The sequence below is a fragment of the Apodemus sylvaticus genome, chromosome 1, assembly GCF_947179515.1.
Source record: "Apodemus sylvaticus chromosome 1, mApoSyl1.1, whole genome shotgun sequence".
Lineage (NCBI taxonomy): Eukaryota > Metazoa > Chordata > Mammalia > Rodentia > Muridae > Apodemus > Apodemus sylvaticus.
Window position 1 is genome coordinate 56,488,958 of NC_067472.1, and position 21,524 is coordinate 56,510,481.

General features: G+C 51.9%; 1 protein-coding gene across 1 annotated transcript in view; it reads right to left on the reverse strand.

Moving 5' to 3' along the window:
* The window catches only part of Nrxn2 (neurexin 2), a 103,159-nt gene that overhangs the window by 65,225 nt on the left and 16,410 nt on the right, over positions 1–21,524 (reverse strand). The window contains exons 3-6 of the mRNA XM_052191372.1: positions 18,417–18,446; positions 16,131–16,202; positions 11,503–11,804; positions 3,350–3,373 (exon numbers count right to left, since the gene is read on the reverse strand). Coding sequence (XP_052047332.1) covers positions 3,350–3,373; positions 11,503–11,804; positions 16,131–16,202; positions 18,417–18,446 — 428 coding nt within the window. The remainder of the gene's footprint in view (positions 1–3,349; positions 3,374–11,502; positions 11,805–16,130; positions 16,203–18,416; positions 18,447–21,524) is intronic.

Consider the following 21,524-nt stretch of genomic DNA (forward strand, 5'->3'; position numbering starts at 1 on the left):
CCAAGGCTAAAAAAAAAAGAGAGACCCTATCTCAAAAAGTGGGGGGAGTGGGGGTAGCTGAGGAAATGACTCAGTGGTAATGAGCACTCGCTGCTCTTACAAAGGACAGGGTTCAGTTCCCAGCACCCACACACCCAGCTCACAACTGACTGTAACTCCAGTTCCATAGGATTTGGCATCCTCTTCTGGCCTCCTGGGACACCAAACATGCAAATAGGGGATATATATATATGCACAAAATGCCTATACATATAGAATAAAAATAGATATTTTAATGTAAGAAATTTTGAAGAAACTCCAAATGCAAAAGCTATTTTGAGGCCCTAGTCTAATGCATGCATGAACAACATTAGCTTTACAAACCAGCATTCATCAGCCTGATGGTGCTCAACCAGTGGAGAGATCTGAGCAAGCCTCTTCTCTTTCTACTCTCTCAGCAAAAGAAATGCTCATACTAAGAAACCTAATAAGTGGGTTAGAAAAATAGACACAAAACTACATGAAATCCAGGAGGGGTATCCTGAGAGTCAGAGCCTGGAGAACCCCCTTTTTTTTTTTAACTTCAGTCTGGGCCTAAAGGAGCCAATCCCTTGGGCAGGTTTGACAGGGTTTCTGAGGTCACACACAAGGCAACAGATTTGTTCTCCTATCTGTGCTGATGCTGCAGGGAAGTGTGGACCTTGTAGGCTCAGAAATTAGCAGGTTCTTTCTTATCAGCGCTGAAGCCGGGCAGGGCTGCTGGCTTCTTGACCAACTGAAGTAAGCCCTTTGCCTTCTCTCCTCCTCACATCCCTGAAGCACTGTGAGCTTTCATGAAGTTATTTTTGAGACTGGTTCCTAACAAGGGATTGCAATAGGATCTCCGGTGGGACCAGACATGTCTATTCCTCAGGGTCTGCTACAGGAAGGGAACCACTTTCCACATAACACCCCTGCCCTGGTGACAGAGGGAATTGCCCAGCGCTTTATTAAGCTGAATGAAATTATAATTCCTTTCTAGAGGATGGAACTTGCTTCAATTGATCTTGACATAGACCCTGTTATAGAAGCCCGCTGGGAGCTGAGGGAACCGAGCTTTTCTGGCCTGGGCCCTTGTGGTAAGCATTTTACCATGGAGACTAGAATGAAAGGTTGTTGGCTCCTTATGCTAGGGTGGTACTTCCTGCCCCCACCAAGGGACATGGATATATCACCTGGGATAATCTTGGCTCCCTGTCCCCAGAGTAACAGGTTGACTGTCCAATAAAAAGAAAGTTCTTTTATTGTTTTACTGTGTAGTTTTTTTTAAGAACACACACACACACACACTGTTGTGTGTGTTCCAGCAATCAACTAACTCAGGTCATCAGACTTGGTGGCAAGCATCTTAACTAGGTGAGACATCTTGTCAGCTGATAAAGTTCATATTGGCAGGTTCTCAAGAACAGTGCAGTGGGTAGCAACTAATCCACAAAAGCAGCAACTGGAGGAACAGCACCCGTGAAACGCTAGCACAGACCTCAGGGCAAGAGCCATTTGATTCATGGGAAGCTAGCAAGCCTGCACAAGGTATTAGCTTGGCCATGGCCGGGGAGGCACTGGCCACGGACACTAGCCTCTGTGGGTGAAGGAAAACACGCACATACAAATGTGTCAGCAAAGGCTTGACATGGCTTCAGAGGCAAAGCCTGGTGAGGGGCATAAAGGGCATCTCAGGCTAGACGGGCCAGCCTTGACACCTCCCTGCTCTCTAGCCTTCCAGCCAGGCAGACCTGGCAGGCTGGGCAAGCCAGGCAGCTGCCCCAAACCCCTCCCACCCCATGAGAGCAGACACATCCATCTGCAGGGTCCCCAGCCTGGTGTTCAATCACTCTGCATTATTAATAGGCAATGACTAACCGGCTGCTGTGGAGCCGGAATTGGGCAGGCATGAGGGAATCCCACGGGATCTCACACTGCAGGGCTTGAGGGCACACACTCTAAGGCGGGCAAGAGGAGGAGGAGGAGGAGGCCCTCCCAACCCTTTCTCTGTCTTTCTGCCTATCAGGCATCGCACCTGCACTGAAGAGCCCCACCAGCCCGCCTCCATACGGAATCCTTACCAGGTCCCAGAACCTATCCAAGCTTGCAGCCCCCATTGCCACCAGCACTTACACATGCAGAGAATCAGCAGTCTCCCAAACACACAGCACGGCTTCCCACTAACACCCCTAAATATCACACCAACATTTACACACAGTCACACCCACACACCAACACACACCAGCTGCCTTTACACTGACACCCACAACAGCATTCACCAGGAATGAGCCCAACCCAAACACAGGAGCTTGGCAAGGCCAAGGAGAGCTGCCCCGTTCTATCCCCGCTGGGCTTCCTCTTCTCATGCCTTCAACAGGGAAGGAAGCCAAGCCCTGTCAGAGGCCATGCAGGAGAGGCAGGGGACATAAAGGGGACGGGGCTGAAGGGGAAGGAAGACAGTGTGGAACACAGTGTTAGTCAGAGCAGCAGAGCGGTGGGGGGATCTGGACACTATCCCTGGTGGGAGAAGAGACCACTCATGCCATGCAAAATGTGAGGGACACAGACCTGGGAATCCTCAGGGCTGGGAGGTAGGGGGTGACAGCCAGCACAGGGCAGCCTGACATGAGCTGGTAACTTGAAGGAGGTCCCAGGCCATCCTCCTACCACTTTGGGGAACATGCCCAGCTGGCTGCACTGGAGCTGGCACCCCCAGGCGTCTTCCCAACTTGAGGGGCCCCTGTCTGGAGCTGACAGAGAGCGCAGCATAGCGTGTCATGGGATGGTGTTTTCCATGGATTTTCAGGAGACCAAGAAAGAAACCAAATCAAAGAGAGAAACAAAAACAAAAGCAAAAAAGCAAAACCAAGGAGCTCGGGGGAGAACAGAAGAAAGTAACAGAAAACAGTCCAGCATCGGGCTGGTCTAGCCGGAGCTGATGTGCAAGGGAACCTGCCCCAGGTGTCTCAGGCTAGGAACTGCCAGGACGTGGGAGCGCAGGCCAGGGCCTGGATTCCCATTCATCTTTTGGATTTGAGTTTGGATCAAAAAAAAAAAAAGGAAAGAAAGAAAGAAAAAAAGGAAAAAAAAGAAAGAAAAAAGGAAAGAAAAGGGAAACTAAAAGAGAAGACATAAAATTTAAAGATTGCCTGGGACAAAAGAAAAAGAAAACAAAACAAAACAATAAAAACAAAAACAAACAAAAAAAAAAAAAACAAGAGCAGTTAGGGAGCAAAAACCAAGTGAGGAGAGAAACAAAAGTGGGAGAATCGAACAGTTAAAAAACCCACGGCAAACCAAACGGTAAGACAATTAGAGTGATATCTACCAGATAATGCAGTTTGTTTACCATAGCGTGTCCAATCCCTGCGTGCTTCACCGGAGAGGGGGAGGGGAGGGGTGTAAAAAAAGGAAAGAAAAGAAGGAAGGAAACAAGGACGACAAAAGAAAAGAACGAAAAGAAAAGAAAAATAAAATGACCAACTGTGAAACTCGCGGAGAGAGGCGATACAGCTGGCTCACACCCTCCCACCACAGGCTCAAAGAAAAATCATAATGGAGGAAGAACGCACACACACGAAATTAAACCCCTTCTTCTCCCGGAACCTCCCCAGCCCCTCCTCTGGATTCCTCATTCCCCTCCCTCATCCCCACCCGAAGGGCATCTGCAGAGAAGGGGAACAGTTAGAGACCTTGGTTAGTAAAGAAGAAAACAACAACAACAAAAAATAAAACTGGACCAAGAAAGCGGAGACTTAAAGATGGCCGACATTCCGCAGATGAGACAGAAAGTTAGTTCGGTTTTTCACTCATACCTGGCCCCACCTGTCCCTGCCCATCCCTTGGTCCCCTGGGTTATAAGCGTGTTAGTAACACACACAGAGTTGGCAACGGGGGGAGGGGGGTTCCAACAGAATGGGGGAGGAGGAGCAGGGTGAAGAAGCAGACCCAGTATGCGGGATTAGTAGGTCCTACAGCTGAGGGGTTAGGGAGTTAGGGGAGGGAAGGGGAGCGTGGGATGGAGAAGGAGTGGCCCTGACTCAGGAGGGGATGGATGGCTTTGTTGGCCGACTGGTCACCCAGATGGCTTTCCAGAGCACTGGCTGAGGAATGAAATGGTGCTGGCCAACTGGCTGACCAGTGGACATGTCGGGTTAATGGGTTAACCGGCTGGTGACAGGCCAGCTGGCTGGCAAGTTAAGAGACAAGTGGGCAACGCCCCTAATCACAGGACTGGCAAGGACAGGAGGCAATTTCATTTGGAGTCCAAAGACAGCATGGGAGGAGACATGGGTATCTGCTTTTCCTGGGGACAGAGGATGGGCAAAATGACCCAGGGATCATTGGGGAAGAGGGGCTCCCCCTTCCATTGTTTGTTTCCTTGAGACCTGGAGAATCAGACACCATCCCAGTGGGGTTGGGGAAGTGAAGCTAGCCTTCCACAGACTGCGGAGGGCTCATGATCACACCATGCCAAACCCTCCTCCCTCTGCCCCTTCATCCCAGGTCCCACACCTAGCTGGCTCCCCCTGCCTGCCCACTTTGACTTGTCCAGAGGCCCCATTAAGCCCCTCCCAAATTCCCCTGAGTTCTTCAGCTACCCTGGAACAGGCAGTGGTCTCCCAGGAACCAGGCTCCTTCCATGGACACCCACAGACCCCTGGACCTCCACTTCCCACAACTAGAGCCAGAAATTCACTCCCCCTCTACCCACAGGAAAAAGTACAGAGAAGCCCTGGGACCTCAGCATCCCCTTATCTTCTCCAAACTATAAGCCACATTCTTCTACACCATCTCTAAAGAGCATACCTCTCTCCTCCATTCTCCCTCCCACTGCCAAAGACAATATCTACCTTCAGAATCTCATCTTCAGAGACAGAGGGATGTAGCTGCCTGGTGCCCATTAAATACTGAGCAGCAGACTTGAGACCATGATTAGGGGAGTGGTGATCTGGGGAACTGTTAGCTAAAGAGTTCTTGTAACCAGTGGCCACAGGAGTAATTGATTAAGACGATTAACAAGGGAGTCGTATAATTAAAAATAACAGAATTCAATACTTAGATGCTAGAAGTGCTGAGTAGCCAATATTATTGGGTATGGGGAAGCAGTTTACATAGTTAAAAAAAACAAAAACAAAAAGAGTCTAGTCACACGTACAATGATTGGAGCAAGGTGATAACCTGTGACGTGACAAGAGGATTTGTACTGACAGCTAGCAGGATGTAGTGAAATGGAGAGGCCAGCTAGTCGGAGCAATCAGCAATCAACTTAGGGCAGTCAGGATGGTACCCCAAGAGTTGAGTCGTCTGATGTCACTGTAGCACTTGAACAAGATTGGGGTAAGGACACTACAGGTAAAAATCCAAGAACTGTTCTGACTGGCTACAGAAAATAACATAGTAGTAGGGGAGCAGAATTCATAAAGGAAGTTCTAGTGTTGATGGATAGAACAGTAGGTTAAAGCCAGGACAGAGAGGGGAAAGATGTGAGTTCAAATCCCAGGCTGCCTACTAATCTGTCAAGAGATCCAGACTCTCCCAAGAAACTGCAGGGTTGGGGCAGATGAGAACAGAGCCCTCTAGACCTAAGAGTGGAGGATGAAGGTGACTGTGGGGTACCCACCGTTCAATACTAAAATGGAGCTTCCATTAGAGGCGCTTCCTGCGGTACGGTGGCCCACACACAAAGGCCCAGATCTATAGAACTGATGTTTCAGTCCAGCAAGTAAACCCTAATGTTTCATCCACTTCTAGAGCCCAGAAGCACAAGTGTAGAGATGCCAGGCATGAGGAAGGTGCCCCAGACAGAGGGGAATGAGTCATTAAAGCAAGAGGACTTGCCATGGCTAAACGGCTTCGGAGAAGACTATGCCCGATCTCCACCATGAACCCTGAGTGCATCCTAGCCCCAGAAAGATGCCGAGAGCACTACAGACTGAAATGCAGCCGTCTGCGCTGAGGACAGCCTGTGAGCTCGCACAAGCTCAGCTTGGGATGAAGGAAGGGGCGCCCTCCCTCACTCCCTGAGTCAAGAGGCTCAAACTGTTTAAAAGGTCTTGACGTCTGAGAATGTCCAGGGACGTCAGACGCCCAGAGGACTACAGCCTCTGTGCATTTTGCATGGAGAACAAGCCAGCAAACACCTGTGGAAGCAAAGAAATGAAGTGGCTTTGATTCCGATTTCAAGTTCCAAGGCCTCCTAACGCCAACCAGACAGATTGTCTTCTAGGTCTAATTTTTCTCATCAGAAAAAATGGAAGTCAGGGCTCCCCTTCACAGAATTTTATAAAAATTCAGTAAAGCCACGTGTGGTGGTGCAGACCTTTAATCCCAGCATTTGGGAGACTGAAGCAGGTGGATCTCTGTGACTCTGAGGCCAGCCTGAACTACATGACAAGTTCAAGGCCAGCCAAAGCTACGTGAGACCATGTCTTCTCTCTCTCTCTCTCTCTCTCTCTCTCTCTCTCTCTCTCTCTCTCTCTCTCTCTCTCACACACACACACACACACACACACTCACACACACACACGCACACATACACACCACTAGGTGATAAGTGAGACCCTTGAACATGAAGATACATCCCAGTGCAGTTTGAGAGACACCCTGACAGGACAGCACTCAACAGCAGGACAAGCTGCACTACCCTTGTGAGGCAGATCAGAGCTCTTTTAGGAAGACAGAAGATATTCAGGCATTGTTTTTGTTTGAAACAGAGTCTCCAACTTATGGCAATCCTTCTGCCTCAGTCTCCAGACTTTGGGGATGACAGGCGTGCGCCACAATACCCAGTGACAGAGTTCGTCTGAAGCAGCTGATCTGCTCATTTTGGTTGGGATCCTCACTTCCAAATCTGTTCAACTGGGTTTATGGAGGAGATCAGATGAACAGGCTGGGTATTTAACTCCGTGATACAGTCCCTGTCTAGTCTGTGCAGGGCCCCGGTCTCCATCCTTATACTGTGTCTAAAAGATGGAAAGGCTTCCTGAAAGAAACCAGATGAACCAGGAAAAAAAATAGAAAAATAACTAATAGGGTCAATAGTTACTAGTATTAGACCTTCAATTTGTTTACAACCTGGATGTAGAGATAAATAGTCACAAATATTAGCACACAGGTAAAATGTGAGAGGGCCAAATACAACTTTTCATGGACTCGATAGAGGAAAGAAGAGAGCTGGCTTTGGGGTGGACTGAAGGGAGCTTGAGCCATTTCAGTTGAAGAAAAAGAAGCACAGCTAATGATCATGGCGGCAGGAGCCCTTCAGCGGCCACATCAGGCCAGGCAGTGCGTGTGGTAAGACCTCCACTACATCCAGTTAGTCACCAGCAGCTCCTTCCCACTTGGCCTATGGGGAACTGAAGCTCAGGGATTGCATAACTTGACTAACAACTATCTGACTCAAATCCCAGCTCTTAGACTTTGCCAACAGAGGGTGAATGCGTGGCCTGTTTGGAAAAGCTTTGGAAAGCTCCCACGGGAAGAACAAGGAAAGGCAGTGTAGACAGGTCTGGAAAGTTGCAAATCTAGGATCTGAGACAGGCTGTGTGCTATGAGGGATAGGAGGCAAGAGAATAGGAAATCCAAATGTGTTGGGGACTCTATCATTGAGTGGGTGCTTCACTCAGTACACAGGGGACTTCATTGTGGAGATTCCACGCGTGGAGGACTACATCTGGGAGGACTACATCTGGGAGGATCCCATCCTTCAGGACTGCATCCTTGGAGTCCTGAATGCATCATTAATGCATCCTAGAACTTCCATCGTTGAGGATTGCAGTCTTGGGAGATTGCATTCTTGAGGACTCCATCTTTGAAGACTCTATCCTTGAAGGAATATCCTTGAGAACTGGAAGATTCCATTTTTCAGGACTCCATCCTTGAGGAATTCATCTTTGAGAATTCTGTAAGGGATTCTGTTTGAGAACGCCATCTTTGATGACTGCAGCCTTGGAGACTTGATCCTTGAGGATCGGATCCAGGGTCATCCTATTATTATAGACTCTATTCCCTGGGGAACTGGTCCTTGATGAACTCCATTCTTGGGACCCAGAAGAAATTCTGAAAGTATCTGTACTGAGAAAAGGCACCATCTGAGCTGATCAAGAGAGACACCACGCCATGTTTTGGTAGCCAGTTTGTCTTTCAGTTTGGTGTTGGCTAGAGATAAGAGGATTTGCACATTCTTATGTAGTAGTTGGAATTATATGGGGATATGAAAGGTGAGTGAGTATAGGATTAAAAACTAAACCTCAAGGAACCCTCAGGGGTAATCAATTGTTCCTGCCAAGGTCCCCCAAGAGGACTACCTATCAAAATAGCCTCAAGAACATGTTGTGTCACTAAGAATTCCTCTGGTCCCAATTGCTGTGTTCCAAGACCATTTAAATGATTCCAGGGATGATCATCCAAACCAGGAGGTTTTGGAATTAGCCTTTGACCCACTCCCATAATTAACAGGAGATGATTTGGAGGCAGGCCACTCCAGTCACACAAGGAAACTAATGAACCTGTAGCACTCTGGACTCTGACCATCTTCCATGTCATTTCTGCTTCCTTTACTCCCCCACACTGTATTAAAGATGGAATCCATGGCCTTGTGCATGCTAGATCAGTATTTGTCACTGAACCACACACCCCCAGTCTAATGGGGGTCATTTCTTACATTATGTCCCTGGCCTACTCCTTACCCTCTAACACCCGTATGAATACAACAGGATTCTTCAAGTCCTGGGATGTCATCTGGCTGTCTACACACTTGGATGAATGTGGAGAGTATCTTCCCACAGGCGCCTCTGACATCTGAGGTCAGATGGTTCCTGTTGTGGGGCTATATTACAAACTAGAGTGATGACTCAACTCCTGGCCTCTACCTACTAGATGCCAGTAGCACTCCTTGAGTTATGACAATCTGAAAGAGTTCCAGATATTGCACAGTGTGAAGGGGTTATGAAGAGATAATGCTGGAGCAACAGGAACAAAGAAGTTTCTCTTGGAAGTCTCAGAAAATTCAGATAAAGGGGTTGGCACTGACGAGGCCCTGGGTGAGGGCAGCAACTCCAGAGCAGGGTCTTGGGGGTAAGCAGAGAAGAATTCTCCAAATGTGGTTCCAGCACCTCTTGCCATGGGTACAGACTGGGTTCTGGAGTGAAAGAAATTCCTCAGCAGCCCTTTGGAAAGAGGGCTCTCCATCAAGATCTTTAAGCAGACATTCTCTGTGGCCCATCATCCCTGCTTTTGGGTCAACATGCTCTGCCCACACTCTGAGCCATCCTATAGAACAATCCAGGAGTAGAGAATTTCCATCCGTTACCAACTTGTACCCATGACTCTACATGTTCCAGAAAGAGATGAACATGGGTCACTCTCTACACTGTGTCCTAAGGTCATGTGTCACTGCATCCATAAGGGTGGCTCAGCATTACCACAGACCTTTCCTTCCTCTTGGAAATCTTCCCAATTCCCATAGTTGCTTCTAGGGTGCACTGGACAGGTGTGTGGCCTCATTCTAGTCATTTTTTAATTTGTTCATTTATTTGTGTCTTCATTGAATTTTGCATGTGTGTGGTATGATTGCATGTGTATGTATGTATGTTCACATGTGTACATGATACATGTGTGAATTCATGTGGAGTCTTGAAGCTGTCACTGGATGATACTAGGTGCTCCCTTAGCCACTCTCCCCTCTGTTGAATAAAGTTTCTCACCAAACCCAGAGCTTGCCAATTCTAGATAGTCTAGCTAGTCATATTGCCCTAGGGATCCCCCGTGTCTACTTCCCAAGCACTGGGATTGCAGGTGGTCATGACTGCCCTGCTTTTACAAAGGTTCTGGGGAGCTGAACTCTGACTGACCCTCACACTCGCGTGACCAGTATGTTTTTTCCACTGAGCCATCTCCCCAGCCCCTGCTCTGTTTATTTGGAACAATTCCATGCTGTCTCAAGAGCAGGGAGCTTCGCCCTTCACTCTGTACCCCGTATGGCTCGCACTATCTTTTTGGCCAAATAGCATGAGGATGAAGACTGTGGGCTTGCAGAGACTTCAGAAGACAGCAGCAGCTGACAGCTCTGGTCCTAGGAACAGTAAGGAAGGGAGCAAAAGGCACCAAAAGGAGCTTGCCTGAATCACCCCCCAAGTGTGTGTGACACCTCAATGTGTCTCAGAAGCACTGAGCACACCCATCTGCTCCAATGGGCATAAGGCTCAAAAGGCGCTCGGACTGGGGGATGGAGTGATAGGACATGGGCGTGGGGGGCTGCATGGAGAAGGAGTGGCTCCACAGGAAGGGGGAGCACTAAGAATAGCGCATCGGCACAGATCCGCAACAGGCTGCTGCAGGCTTCTGGAAAGAACAGTGCACTTAGCCACTCCGTTGTCTCAGCAAGGAGAGCCTCCATTAGATCACCCCTAGTGGTGTTAAAGAAGAGCAGGTGAGAGGGCTAGAAGGCCAGCCAGACTCTCTGAGCCCCACTGAGGGGCTTCCAGTGAGAGAAAGGAGACGAGGGAGGAGCGACAATAGGTTAAGACAGGAAGAGACTGGCCACCAAGCCCTGCGACAGAGCATCCCAGGCAGAACCACTTGGTTTTCTTGGTCACGTTTAGCAGTGGGAAGGTGAAGGTTGCCGCCTGCTGACTGCAAGACTGGGGACCCCAGAGAATGGAGAACTGTGCCCACAGTGAGTCACTGTAGAGAGGGGAACAGGAGTTCCCAGGGACTGCACAGGGGCCTCACCTGCTACCGAAGAGAGAAAGATCAGTGTGACTAGACACGGGGACTTCTAGGATGAAACTATCCACAGGCTCCATCTACCAGAGTTCTGCAGTAACTGCCATGGATGGACCCTGAGTGGCCTGGTGAAGAAGGCCACTCTTAACAGGACACATGCATCGTCTGAAAGTTCAGGGGACAAGGTAGAGAAGTATGGCATCCTATATGCAAGAGCTGGCCCCCACAACCCTCTTGCGTCCCCCCATGCAGGCTGGCCTAGCCAGAAGAAGGTAAACATGGACATCAAGGAAAGCCTGGCTTTGTCAAAAAGGAAGAAAACAAGCACTCCCAGAGAAGTGTCTATCTGTTTTCCATGGCGTGCTGCTGCTCATGCGACAGGACCCCTCCACACCCCACAGCACACACTGTGTCCTCGGTCAGGCTCCAGCTCCCTCCCCCCAACTCTGCAGCAGCCTCCTGCCCATCGCCTGGCCCCTGGACACCAGGCTTCAGAACCCTAGCTGCTCCCGCCATGCTCAGCCCAGCCCTACTCCTGGCCTCAGGCTTCTGCCCAGGAACAGCTCTGAAGCCTCCTCCTAGCTCAGTCCCTGGCTGACAAGGTCTCAGAAGCCGGTCACATAGCGGAGGCCACGCCTCAGGTCCGTACTGCCCCAATCGCACCTCACTGCCCAGCCCTGCTCTCTCCCACCCCAACCCAAGACATGCCTCTGTCCTCCGTGTATGTCCTGCCCCACACAAAGCTGGCCCTGGCCTTCTCCCTGCTCCCCCTACCTGGCGCAGGTTTCGGGTAACCCGGACGTCGTGCCAGGCGTTGTCGTTGAACTTGCCATTGACGGGTTCCACGAGGGCCTCGAAGGCACCTGAGCCTAGGTTGATGACCAGCCAGACAGCCCCGGACTTGAGGGACAGGTTGACGTAGTCAGCCGACTTCCCCGTGTGCAGCATCAGCCCGTTGCGCTGCAGGGTGCGGAAGGCCAGTGTGATCTCATCAGTGCTGCTCTGGATCGGGTTGTGGGACAGGTCGTAGCAGAAGAACTCATTGCCCTTGAAGGTTGCCACAAATTCCTCCTTGCCTGGACGCCATGGTTTGGGAAAACGGGAGAAGGCTGAGTGGGTGGGGTATGCAGAGCCTCCCCGTTCTCCTCCAGCAACCCGAGCACGGGTCCTGGACACTGGGGTCCTGCGGTCCCAACTCTAAACTTAGGCCCTCTTCCCCTCCTACCTGCTGTCACCCTGGACCCTGCTGTCTTTGCTACCAAAAGTCAACGTCCCCCAGGTCCATTTCCCAAGCAGGAGGCTGCTAAGTGGCTCTCACTCTGACAGCTGACAATTAAGCTGCCACAGGGCCAGACAAAGCCACTGGCTTCACCGGCTCCTCCCTACCAATCCTCTCAACCTCTGCCACCCAGAACAACGGCATGTGGGGGAGAACAAGAGGCTCTGCGGGCTTCTCCCTGGGAGGCCTCTGGGGACTGCAACACCAAGTGTCTGAGCAGCCCGCCTCTCCTCTCTCCTCTCTCTCCCCTCTTCTTTGGCAACAGCCATCCTGGGGACCCAGTGACAGGGGCACTCTCAGGCCTTCCTGTAAGTGATGAGAACAGTGGACCTGTTGTCTAGCCTTGCGCAGATGAGAAGACTGGAAGCCGTGGAGTGGAGAGGGACAGGGCTAAGACATGTGAGGAGGCACTGCGAGGGACATGGATATGCACCGGTGACAAGCCACTCTGCCACATTTACCTGGGGGCTCGCCATGCCAGCTCTCCCTCCTCTCTCGACTTCCTCCTCCGACCTAAGACACCCCACACTGCCAGGCGAGCGGCAGGGGAAGGCCTGCCTGGCTCTCGTGCCTGCATGGTCCTCATGAATGTACATGACATGTGTATGCACATGTGTGAGCGTATGTGTTTGTGTATGTGTACACATGGACACAGCATCCAGTCCAAGTTCCTGTTTCCCGGCACTCTTTAGATGGGAAGCCACAACTCCCGGGGGGCCATAAGGATTGCAGGGGTGGGGAGGGGTCTGCAAGTGAATGACAAGTAGGAAGAATGTGACTGAAAAATAGAGAGTTGAGGTCCAGCCCCTCAATTTCACACACCAGAGCACAAGCCCAGGCAGAGAACCAGACTCCAAACCAAAGAGACCGGTGCCCTGCACCCAGACAGTGACTTCCGTCCCCTGTCAGTAAATACTGATCCTGCAACCTCCCTTCATGGGTAAGGGGCAAACAGGACTGTGTTGTGAGGGTCTTTAGGCAGAGACTGAACTCTGAGCTTCTTGGGAGATGTTCTCAAAGCCCAGGGAAGGGTAGGCACTGAGAGATGGGCCCCTGTCCTCCCTCCCCTAGGAGCAGAGCCATGTGCAAGCACGGGGGGTCTCATTGCAGATTCTGTAGGACTCTTCTCCTGCACACAGCCTGGCTCTCTTCCTCCAGGCAAGCTGCCCACACTGCCCCACTGCATCCGGATGCCAAGGCACCAGCTGCTGCCCCAGTGCCTGGCATAGCACTCACTGCAGCTGGCAGGGCCTTGTGTCCTGAGGCCACAGGGCAGCAAGCTGAGGGGGGCAGGGCACGGACCACAGCGGAACCATCTGAATCCCTCCCTCTATGTAGGGGACCCAAAGGGACGGTGAGGTGACCAGCAGAGACAAGGACATAGTTAATGGTGATGTGGGGTGCTCAGTGTAGACGGGGACAAAGATGGACCCTCAATGGGACAGAAGAGACATGGAGACAGGCTGTAAGGGAAAGAGCAATCACATGGAACCCTATCGATAAAGACCAGGAGGGAACCCAGAGGGGACAGGTAAGGAGGAGGGCCAGCCAGCATAGAAAAGGGACAGGGACCTCTGGGGAACTGAAGCCAAGGCTTTCTGGGGCTTTATTGTTTCCATAGCAACCAGGCCTGCTGCTCAGACACTGACAGAGCCAGGGGGCTCAAGCACCAGAAAAGGGGCCGCATTTGACCTTGGTCTCACCACCCATACTGTTAGACCCGCCCAGAAGTCAGGCCTCCCCTCCCACTCCCTCCCCTTCACTGCGGTCAAAGCAAACAACATCGCTGAGGACACAGACAGAAGGAGAGGAAAATGAGGCAGCCACCTGAAAAAGTGATTGGGACCAAACAAAAGGAGCCAGGGGAAAAAAAAAAAAGGAGAGGCGGAGCTGAGGCTGGACTGTGGCTGCCAAAGCAAAGAACAGAAATGAGGCGGTTCCTGGGCTCCTCAGGTGGACCCCGAGGAGGCGCAGCCAGCTATGCATGCGGCAAGCCTGAGCTGACTGGACCTCGGTCCTCCTGACCTAGAAATGGAAAAATATTTCTAAGGTCTAAGGAAGCCTGAACGCATTTAAGAAGAGTGATGGTAGGCAGGTGGGCAACGGTAGCAAGAAAACTGAAGATGGAGAGAGAGAGAGAGAGAGAGAGAGAGAGAGAGAGAGAGAGAGAGATGCAAAGGTGGAGCCTCGTGGAGACTGTTACTCCAGGGATCAGAATGTGTGCTGTGATGTGATGTGGCCCTAAGAGCTCCTTGGAGCAAGAGCTGGATCTGAGATGCTCAAATCCTGAAGCGCCAGGGGGCGCTTTGCTCCATCACCCACAGTGGCCAGGCCACAGACAGAAACTACAACTCCCATCAGCACCTGAGAAGCCACAACTCTTAAGAGTGTAGGAAGGGAGTCACTGCCAGTACTTGTTTGCTTCTCCATCAGGGAGTCTGTGGCCTCACAAGTGTTCCCCACAAAGCTGAATGTGGGCAGAACTGAGAGAGTTTGTAAGTGCCATGAAAGGAGGGCACACAGCTGCCCCCTTTGCAGACCCAGCTCAAAGGCCTCCTCTGGGAAGATCTCCAGCCCCTCTGACCCTCCTGGCTCTGGGGAGCTACAGCTGTGTGTTCTGCTCACTTGGCACTTACTGCCTAGGAACTGCCTAGGGACATCTTGTACAGCTCCCTCGGGAGGAAATGCGATTTGAGAGAGCCGGCCTGGGTGCTGGTGCTGGCTCCGCCAACCAGCTCTATGGCCTCGGCCACAGAAGCTTTCTCCTCTGGGAGCTAAAGGAACCACCTGTCAGCCGACCTCCCAGGTCGCGCCAGGAATCTAGAAAGATGATGAGTAGGACAGCCCACAATCCATAAATGACTCTGCCCCTGGATGTAAGTTTGTGAAGGTGCACCCTTCTGTCAGTGAATAAATAAGTTAACTCTTCTGAACAAAGCCTACAGCTCTGTGCTCTTACACGGACCACAGTCAGTAAGACGCTGGGAACGGTGACCATTCACTCACTTTAAATAATTGTGAACTGTGTGTGGTGGTGCACATCCTTAATCCCAACCCTCCGAAGGCAGAGGCTGATGTATTTCTATGAGCTCAAGGCCAACCTGGTCTACATAGCGAGTTTCAGGCCAGCCAAAACTACATAGGGAGACCCTATCAAAATGAATAATTGATTAATTAAATGTGCTGAGCTCATTCCTACATAGATGTCAAGAGTTGTGCAGAACGTGGAGAGAGACAATGAAAATCCTGTCCTCAGGGAGCCCCAGGAGGGGCGGCAAACAGTTGCAAGATGTGTATGCCTGATTCCAAAGAGATGTAGACAGAGGGGCTCCCAGGAGTGTCCAGGCTGGCCCAGAAGTTCAGGGAGATAGCCAGCAAAGACAGACTTGACCACTTTTTTCACAACCTGGCTCTAAGAGACAGCAAGGGACTAGAGCAGGGCTCGGAATGGTGCAAACCCAGGCGGACAGTAGGACACTGGCTAGAGGATGGAGGTGACACCATGTGGCTTTGGCTTGAATACAGAGCTTTGAGAGTTGTCAGGGTGTCCTGCAGTTTTCTCAGCAGAGTCCTGAGAGAAGTAGCCTCTGGCCTAAAAAGTGAGCTGGAATCCCAGTGTCCTAAGACACTAAGGGGTCTTGTGCTGGCCTCTGGGGCTTTGACTGTTTCCCCATCTACGAAAGCAATGATGCCTGCCACTATATGCCATTGTGGCTCACTGGGACAGTATAGGTGACACACAGAGATCGCAGATGCTGGCCGTTTCCCCCAGGCAAGGCACCTGGCAGGCTCTTGGAATACGATGGTGCCCTGTCACCTGTCACTCCACCGCAGAAACACTTTCGAGAGATAGGCCTGACCGTTGCCATGGAAAAGGGCATCTGTGTTCTGGTAGGTCATCAGGACAGCTAAGCTTTGGGAAAGAGATGGAGGTTGTGGTCCTCCACAATAGGGCAGGGACCTGTGCCCCTAGGAATGGCGGTGAAGTGCAGACCTACTGCAGGCCTGGAGGCAAGACACAGGGGGATGCCATACAGCTGTGAAGACTCCTCAGCCTCTCAGAATGCAGTTAGCCTACGGCAGGGCAAGGGCTGGGCTGTCTGGGGACCATGGGATCACTGACCTTTTGTCGGCTGGTGCACATCGCCGGCTCCTCCTCTCCCGGCCCCCCCCTCGGAGAACAGTAAGGACCCTACTGGAGAAGCAGAATTGGGGAGTCAGGCACAGGGGCTTTGCAGCCAGTCCCATCCCAGTCTCTTGAGGTGATGGAAGGCCCTATCCAGGACAACAGTGCTGCCTGCAGGCATGGGCAAGGGAGGATAGCTTCTCTGGGGATTCCCTGGCCTTCAAGGTCTCTTGAGAAGGAGCCATGTGACAGTCCAAAGGCCACCAGCTGCAGGTGAGGAATGAGTCAGGCTAGGGTGAGGAGACCAAGTTGGGGGAGCAGGGCGGTTCTGGGGAGCAGGGTCCTGAGCATCTGTACCCCAGCTCCCTGTCACCCTGTAGGACACTGCCACATCCCTGGGGCTCGTGCTCCTCCCTCACTGAGCATCTCTGCTCACATCTTCTGCTGGGTTCGAGAATATTCTTGTCAACCTGCTTTTGCCTGGTTTACGCTGGTGTTATACCTCAACCCAGGTACCGAAGCCCTCCTGTTCTGTGCCTGTCCTCTCATAGGCCACCTATAACTGCTTCAGTCCCTGCAGTGGGTGCTCTGAAGGTCTCCACATAAACTATGAGGCTTCCCAGGCCTGTCCTTTCAGCACACTCACAGGAGGACTGTGTCCACCCAAGGAGGTCCTAGCTAGGCCCAAGGGGATACAATTAGATCTTCCTCAGAAATCAGTTCTCAGCCTCATTCCCTGGTTCACCACACAGGGCCTAGCTCCAGCACCCCCAAAGGCACAGGTTGCCATGTCTGGGCTCCAGGCTGGTTTGAGCTTCACCCGCCCTGGCCAGTGAACACATGCTCTCCGGAGCCTGGCAACCAGGCAACCAGCCCTACTGCTAGATCCACGGAATGAGGTGAATTCAGAGATAAAGGGAGAAGTTTCTTTCTGGGCTCTTCCTCCAACTCCAGTCCCCAGCCCCCAGCCCCAGAACTAAAACTAAACAAACATCTGAGCTACAGAACCTTTCAGATGAGGGGAGGCATCTCTGGGACCCTTCAAGAAAACATCCTGAACGTCTGAACACAGCCAACAAAGGCCTTCGAGAAGAGAAGGGTGTGAGCAAGTCCGCCAGGCCCCTCCTCCTAACTTCCTGCATGGGACTTCCTCCTGCTCTCTTCTGGCCATAATTTCCCACGCCTGCACAAAATCCAGGCCCGCATTGATCAGACCTAAATCCATCCCAAATTTCAGATCTTGGCAAAACTCTCTTGCAGCCTAGACGTGGTCCCACCAGCTCTCAGTTAAATACACAACCCTGTCTCTCGGGCTACAGCAGCACTGAAGGTGCTCATAGAGGTGGATACATGGATGGTAGGGAGGTCACAGCGGGAGGGGGTCAGTCAGAACTCCCGGGTTCCCCTCCAGGTTGCTTAATGCCAGGTTTCCTCTACCCTTGCAATCCTGAGGTTAGATCCCAGAGCCTCATGTATGCAAAGACTACTGCTTAGCTATGCCTCGGCCCCCAGTACTGGGGTTTTGGCTGCTGGGAGGGAACTTAGCCAAGGGTAGGAGCAAGCTAAAGGACAAGTCCCAGCCATGCCACCTGGTGGGGCTGTGATGCCTGCTGGTGAGGTTCTGCAATCACAATAGCCTGTCATTTGTCTCTGGTATACTGTCATCTGTCAGATAGCGATAAGAGACTCAAAAGATAATGGAGGAAAGGCACAGGGCAAGGCATTGTGGGAAGGGAGGATCCTACACCTCCAGTCCCATATCTTTTCTTTTCAGCCCATTCTAGGGACAGGGATTAAACGTGGTGTCTTCCACAGCAGCAGGGAAGAGGAAGGCGCTGCCTCGAATCCTTTCTGAGCCCAGGCAGGCCCTTTCTTTCTTACTCGCATTCATAGAAAAGAAAGAGTGAGCAGAATGAGTGGATGCAAATCAAACACCGGCATGAGAAAGAAAAAGCAAGATGTACCACGAGGAAGATGGAGAGAAAAAAATGAAAGAATACTGGAGACAACGGCAGGAGAGTGTACACCTGACATCAGAAACCAAGGTGACGCGAGGGTGGACAGTGGACCCGGGGAGGGGAGCGGAGAAGGGGAGGAGAGGGCCAGCCCCACCCCCGCCAGGCACCCCATACAAATAAAGAAATGGCCAAGGAAAAGGGAAGGGAAGGAAAGAGGGAGGCAGGAGGGGTGAAGGAGAAGGAGGGAGGGCAGAGAACAGAAAAGCCAGGCACAGTCTGGGGCAATCCAGTCCAATCCAAACGAAACCAAAACTTCAAACCATACCTTCGCTGTTTAACGTCAGGTGAGCCGGACCTTGGAAAGGGGAAGAAGAGAAAGAAAGAAAAGAAGAAAAGAAAGAAAGAGAAGAGGAAAGAAACAAAGAAACACCAGTCATGAAATCCGCCAGAGAGAAGGGAGGGAAAGTTGCTGCTGCCACAATTTAAAACCCTTTTAACTTGTGACAGACATCGGGGGAGAGCCCCCAGCCCAGCAGCTGAGGGAAGGGGCCCGATGCGGAAACAGAGGGTAGAGGGAGGGGAAGGGAGAGACGCGTGAGCCGGAGGAGGAGGGCAGGGCGTTGCTGCAAGGGGGGGGGGGGGGAGAGAATTTTTTGGTTTCTTTTTTTTTTTCTTCTTGCCGGAAAAAAAAAAAAGAAAAAAGGAAAAGGAAAAGGAAGTAAACATGGCACTGGGGAGAGGGGAGCTTTTCCCTTTTTCTTTTTTCTTTTTTCTTTTCTTTTTTTTTTTTTCTTCCAGGAGGTGGAGAAAAAAAAAAAACGGTCAACGAGAAAAAAACAATTCGGATGGAGGAGAAAATAAAACACAACACAAAAAATCAAAGCCACCTGGAGAGAAAGATAGTGTCCCGTTAGAGTGGGATTAAGTGGGCAAAGGGACGCCAACCACCACCACACGCACACACGCGCACACATACATGCATGCACACGCACACGAACCACACATACACAACACCACATGCACACACTATGCACACGTCACACACCACGGACATGCACACACCATGCACACGTGTGCACACACACACACCATGCACATGCACACATGCACGCACACACATGACGTTGGGGGAAAGTGGGTAGTATAGAAACCTGGGCCTTAAAGGAAACCTCACACTGGGACTTAGAAAAGCATCCTCTACAGCCCTAACTCTTCCAGCTGCCCATTCCAGCCACACATGGAGAGAGAAAACCGACTTGTTTCTGGGGAACCAAGGAAGCTGGAAGAAGTAAACTGAGTCTATGGAAACCCTGGAGCAAAAGATGGTGTGATTCTTTCAGAATCTGGGAATCTAGAAACTGTGTGCCTTTGAAGAGCCAAGACTCTTGGGCAGAAGGCCAAGCACTCTGGAAGATCAAACCCTTCATGCCTAAATGGCCCTATGGTCCCCCTTTCCCTGGCCAGGCCCTTGCTGAGGACAATTCAGCCCAGTTAGCAAGCCCTGGCAACCGTAATCTAAGGTAACCCTCTTTAACCTGAGTCCTTCCAGAATGATCTACACCAGGCCCCCAGGCCCCAGAGAGGCTGACATCACCAGACCAGCAACAGAACTGATTCTGCTGGACTCCCTGAGATGACCAACCAGCCCTATCAAACCCCTGCTCCCTGCCCAACCTCCCTGCTGTGGGGTCTGGCCAAAAGGGTGGGGGAGGGACAGTCTGCTGTCAGGGAAACCATCCCAGCTCCTGTGGCATGAGATGCTAAACCTTGGGGTGGAGACTGAAGAGCTGCAGTACCAGGGTAGCCAGTGCCCGGGAGGTGGGGAGGAGGCTGAGGAGGCTGGGAAGGGCTTGGGCCCTGGGGAAGAGCCACACGGCTCCTGGCAGCTTCCTCTCCATCTCCATCAGTGTCTCCTCCCTTTATCTCACCTCTAGGTCGAAGGCTAGCTTGAGGGAGGAGGCCACAGCAAGTGGGGACAGCATCAGGACCACACAGTTCTCAGGACACAGGGTTGATTCAAAGCACTTAGGCTGTCTTTTTACTCCTTGCTTCAGATAGCCCCTACCCTGCCACCCACTCTGAGCCCACAAAATTCCAGCGCCTCTTTCTAAAACTCAGGCCCAGGGGCCCTGAACCCTCCACCCACTCTGCCTGCCAGCAGCAGCCTTTCCCTGAGGCCCTGCTCCTAGAAATCCAGGTTTCTGTTGCCCTCAGTCCAGTGTCTGAGGGCCCATGGATTCAGCTTCTTGTCCTCTGCCCCCACCACCTACAGCCCCTTAGGCCTGACAACTGCTGGGGAGCCACAAAGTTACCCTCAAGACCCTTCCGCTGCCCAGCTCTCTGCCAGCCTCATTAGCATGCGGCACTCTCCCTCTGTCACCAAGGCAACCAGCTGCTCAGCTCCCTCAGGCGTGACAGCACCAGCCATCTTGGTGAGGGGAGACCCGTTCCCTTCCTGTCTGCTCCTGGCTCATCCTCAGATGACCAGATGACGGAGGGATCCCTCCCTACAACCTGTCTCCTCTCTCATCCCAATTCTAGCTTGCTCTTTGTCCTGGCCCCAGTAGCCCTGGGTTCTCTCTCCCCCATGACTACCTGTGGCATCCTGCCCTTCCTTCCACTCCCCTTACAGGCTGGCAGTGACGGATGGCAATGCCAACGGCCCTCCCTCGGGTGTTCTATTTGGCTAGTCTGGGCCTCCTCTGCCTGCTCAGAAGAGATGAAGGAGAAAGAGATGGTGCTCAGGGCACTGCGCAGCAGGACACCTGGGCTCCTGGAGGAAGCCAGGCCTTAGGCCCAGCATCCCAGCAGGAAAGGACAGAGAAGGAGAGGCAAAGGACACCTGAGAGATCTGAAGAGGGACCTCAGGGAGGTCCGGCTGAGTCTGTGTGTCTCACCCCTGACTTGTCCCCAGACCCCAGGGGGACAGCCATGGAAAGAAAAAGACAGCAAAATTAAGAGACACAGACAGACATGTACAGGGACACACGGAAGGATCACATTCCTACCTATGTACAAGTGTGCATGCGCGCACACACACACATACACACTCGCGTGCATCACATCCCATATATACCCTGTACTATTGCTGATGTGCAGGCCCACACCCACACCAGCAGGTTACCAGGACACCCCACACAGAGCTCACCCCCTTGTCTCCAAAGCTGGCCTTCCCTTGATCTTCTCACCCCTTTCCTCTCTCTCCCTGCTCCAAGCTCCTCCGCAGCCTCTGCCCTTCCCTCTCAGCCAGGCTCCCTGCTATCTATGTTCCTCTCCTTTCTTCTCTCTCTCTCGCTCTCTCTCTCGCTCTCTCTCTCTAGCATTTTTTAATCCCACCACTTGCTCCTCTCCGTCTCTGTGCCCCCTCCTCCTTCCTCCCAAGCCTCTCTCCTCCCCTGCCTCTTCTCTCTCCCTCCATCCATCTCTCCCTTTG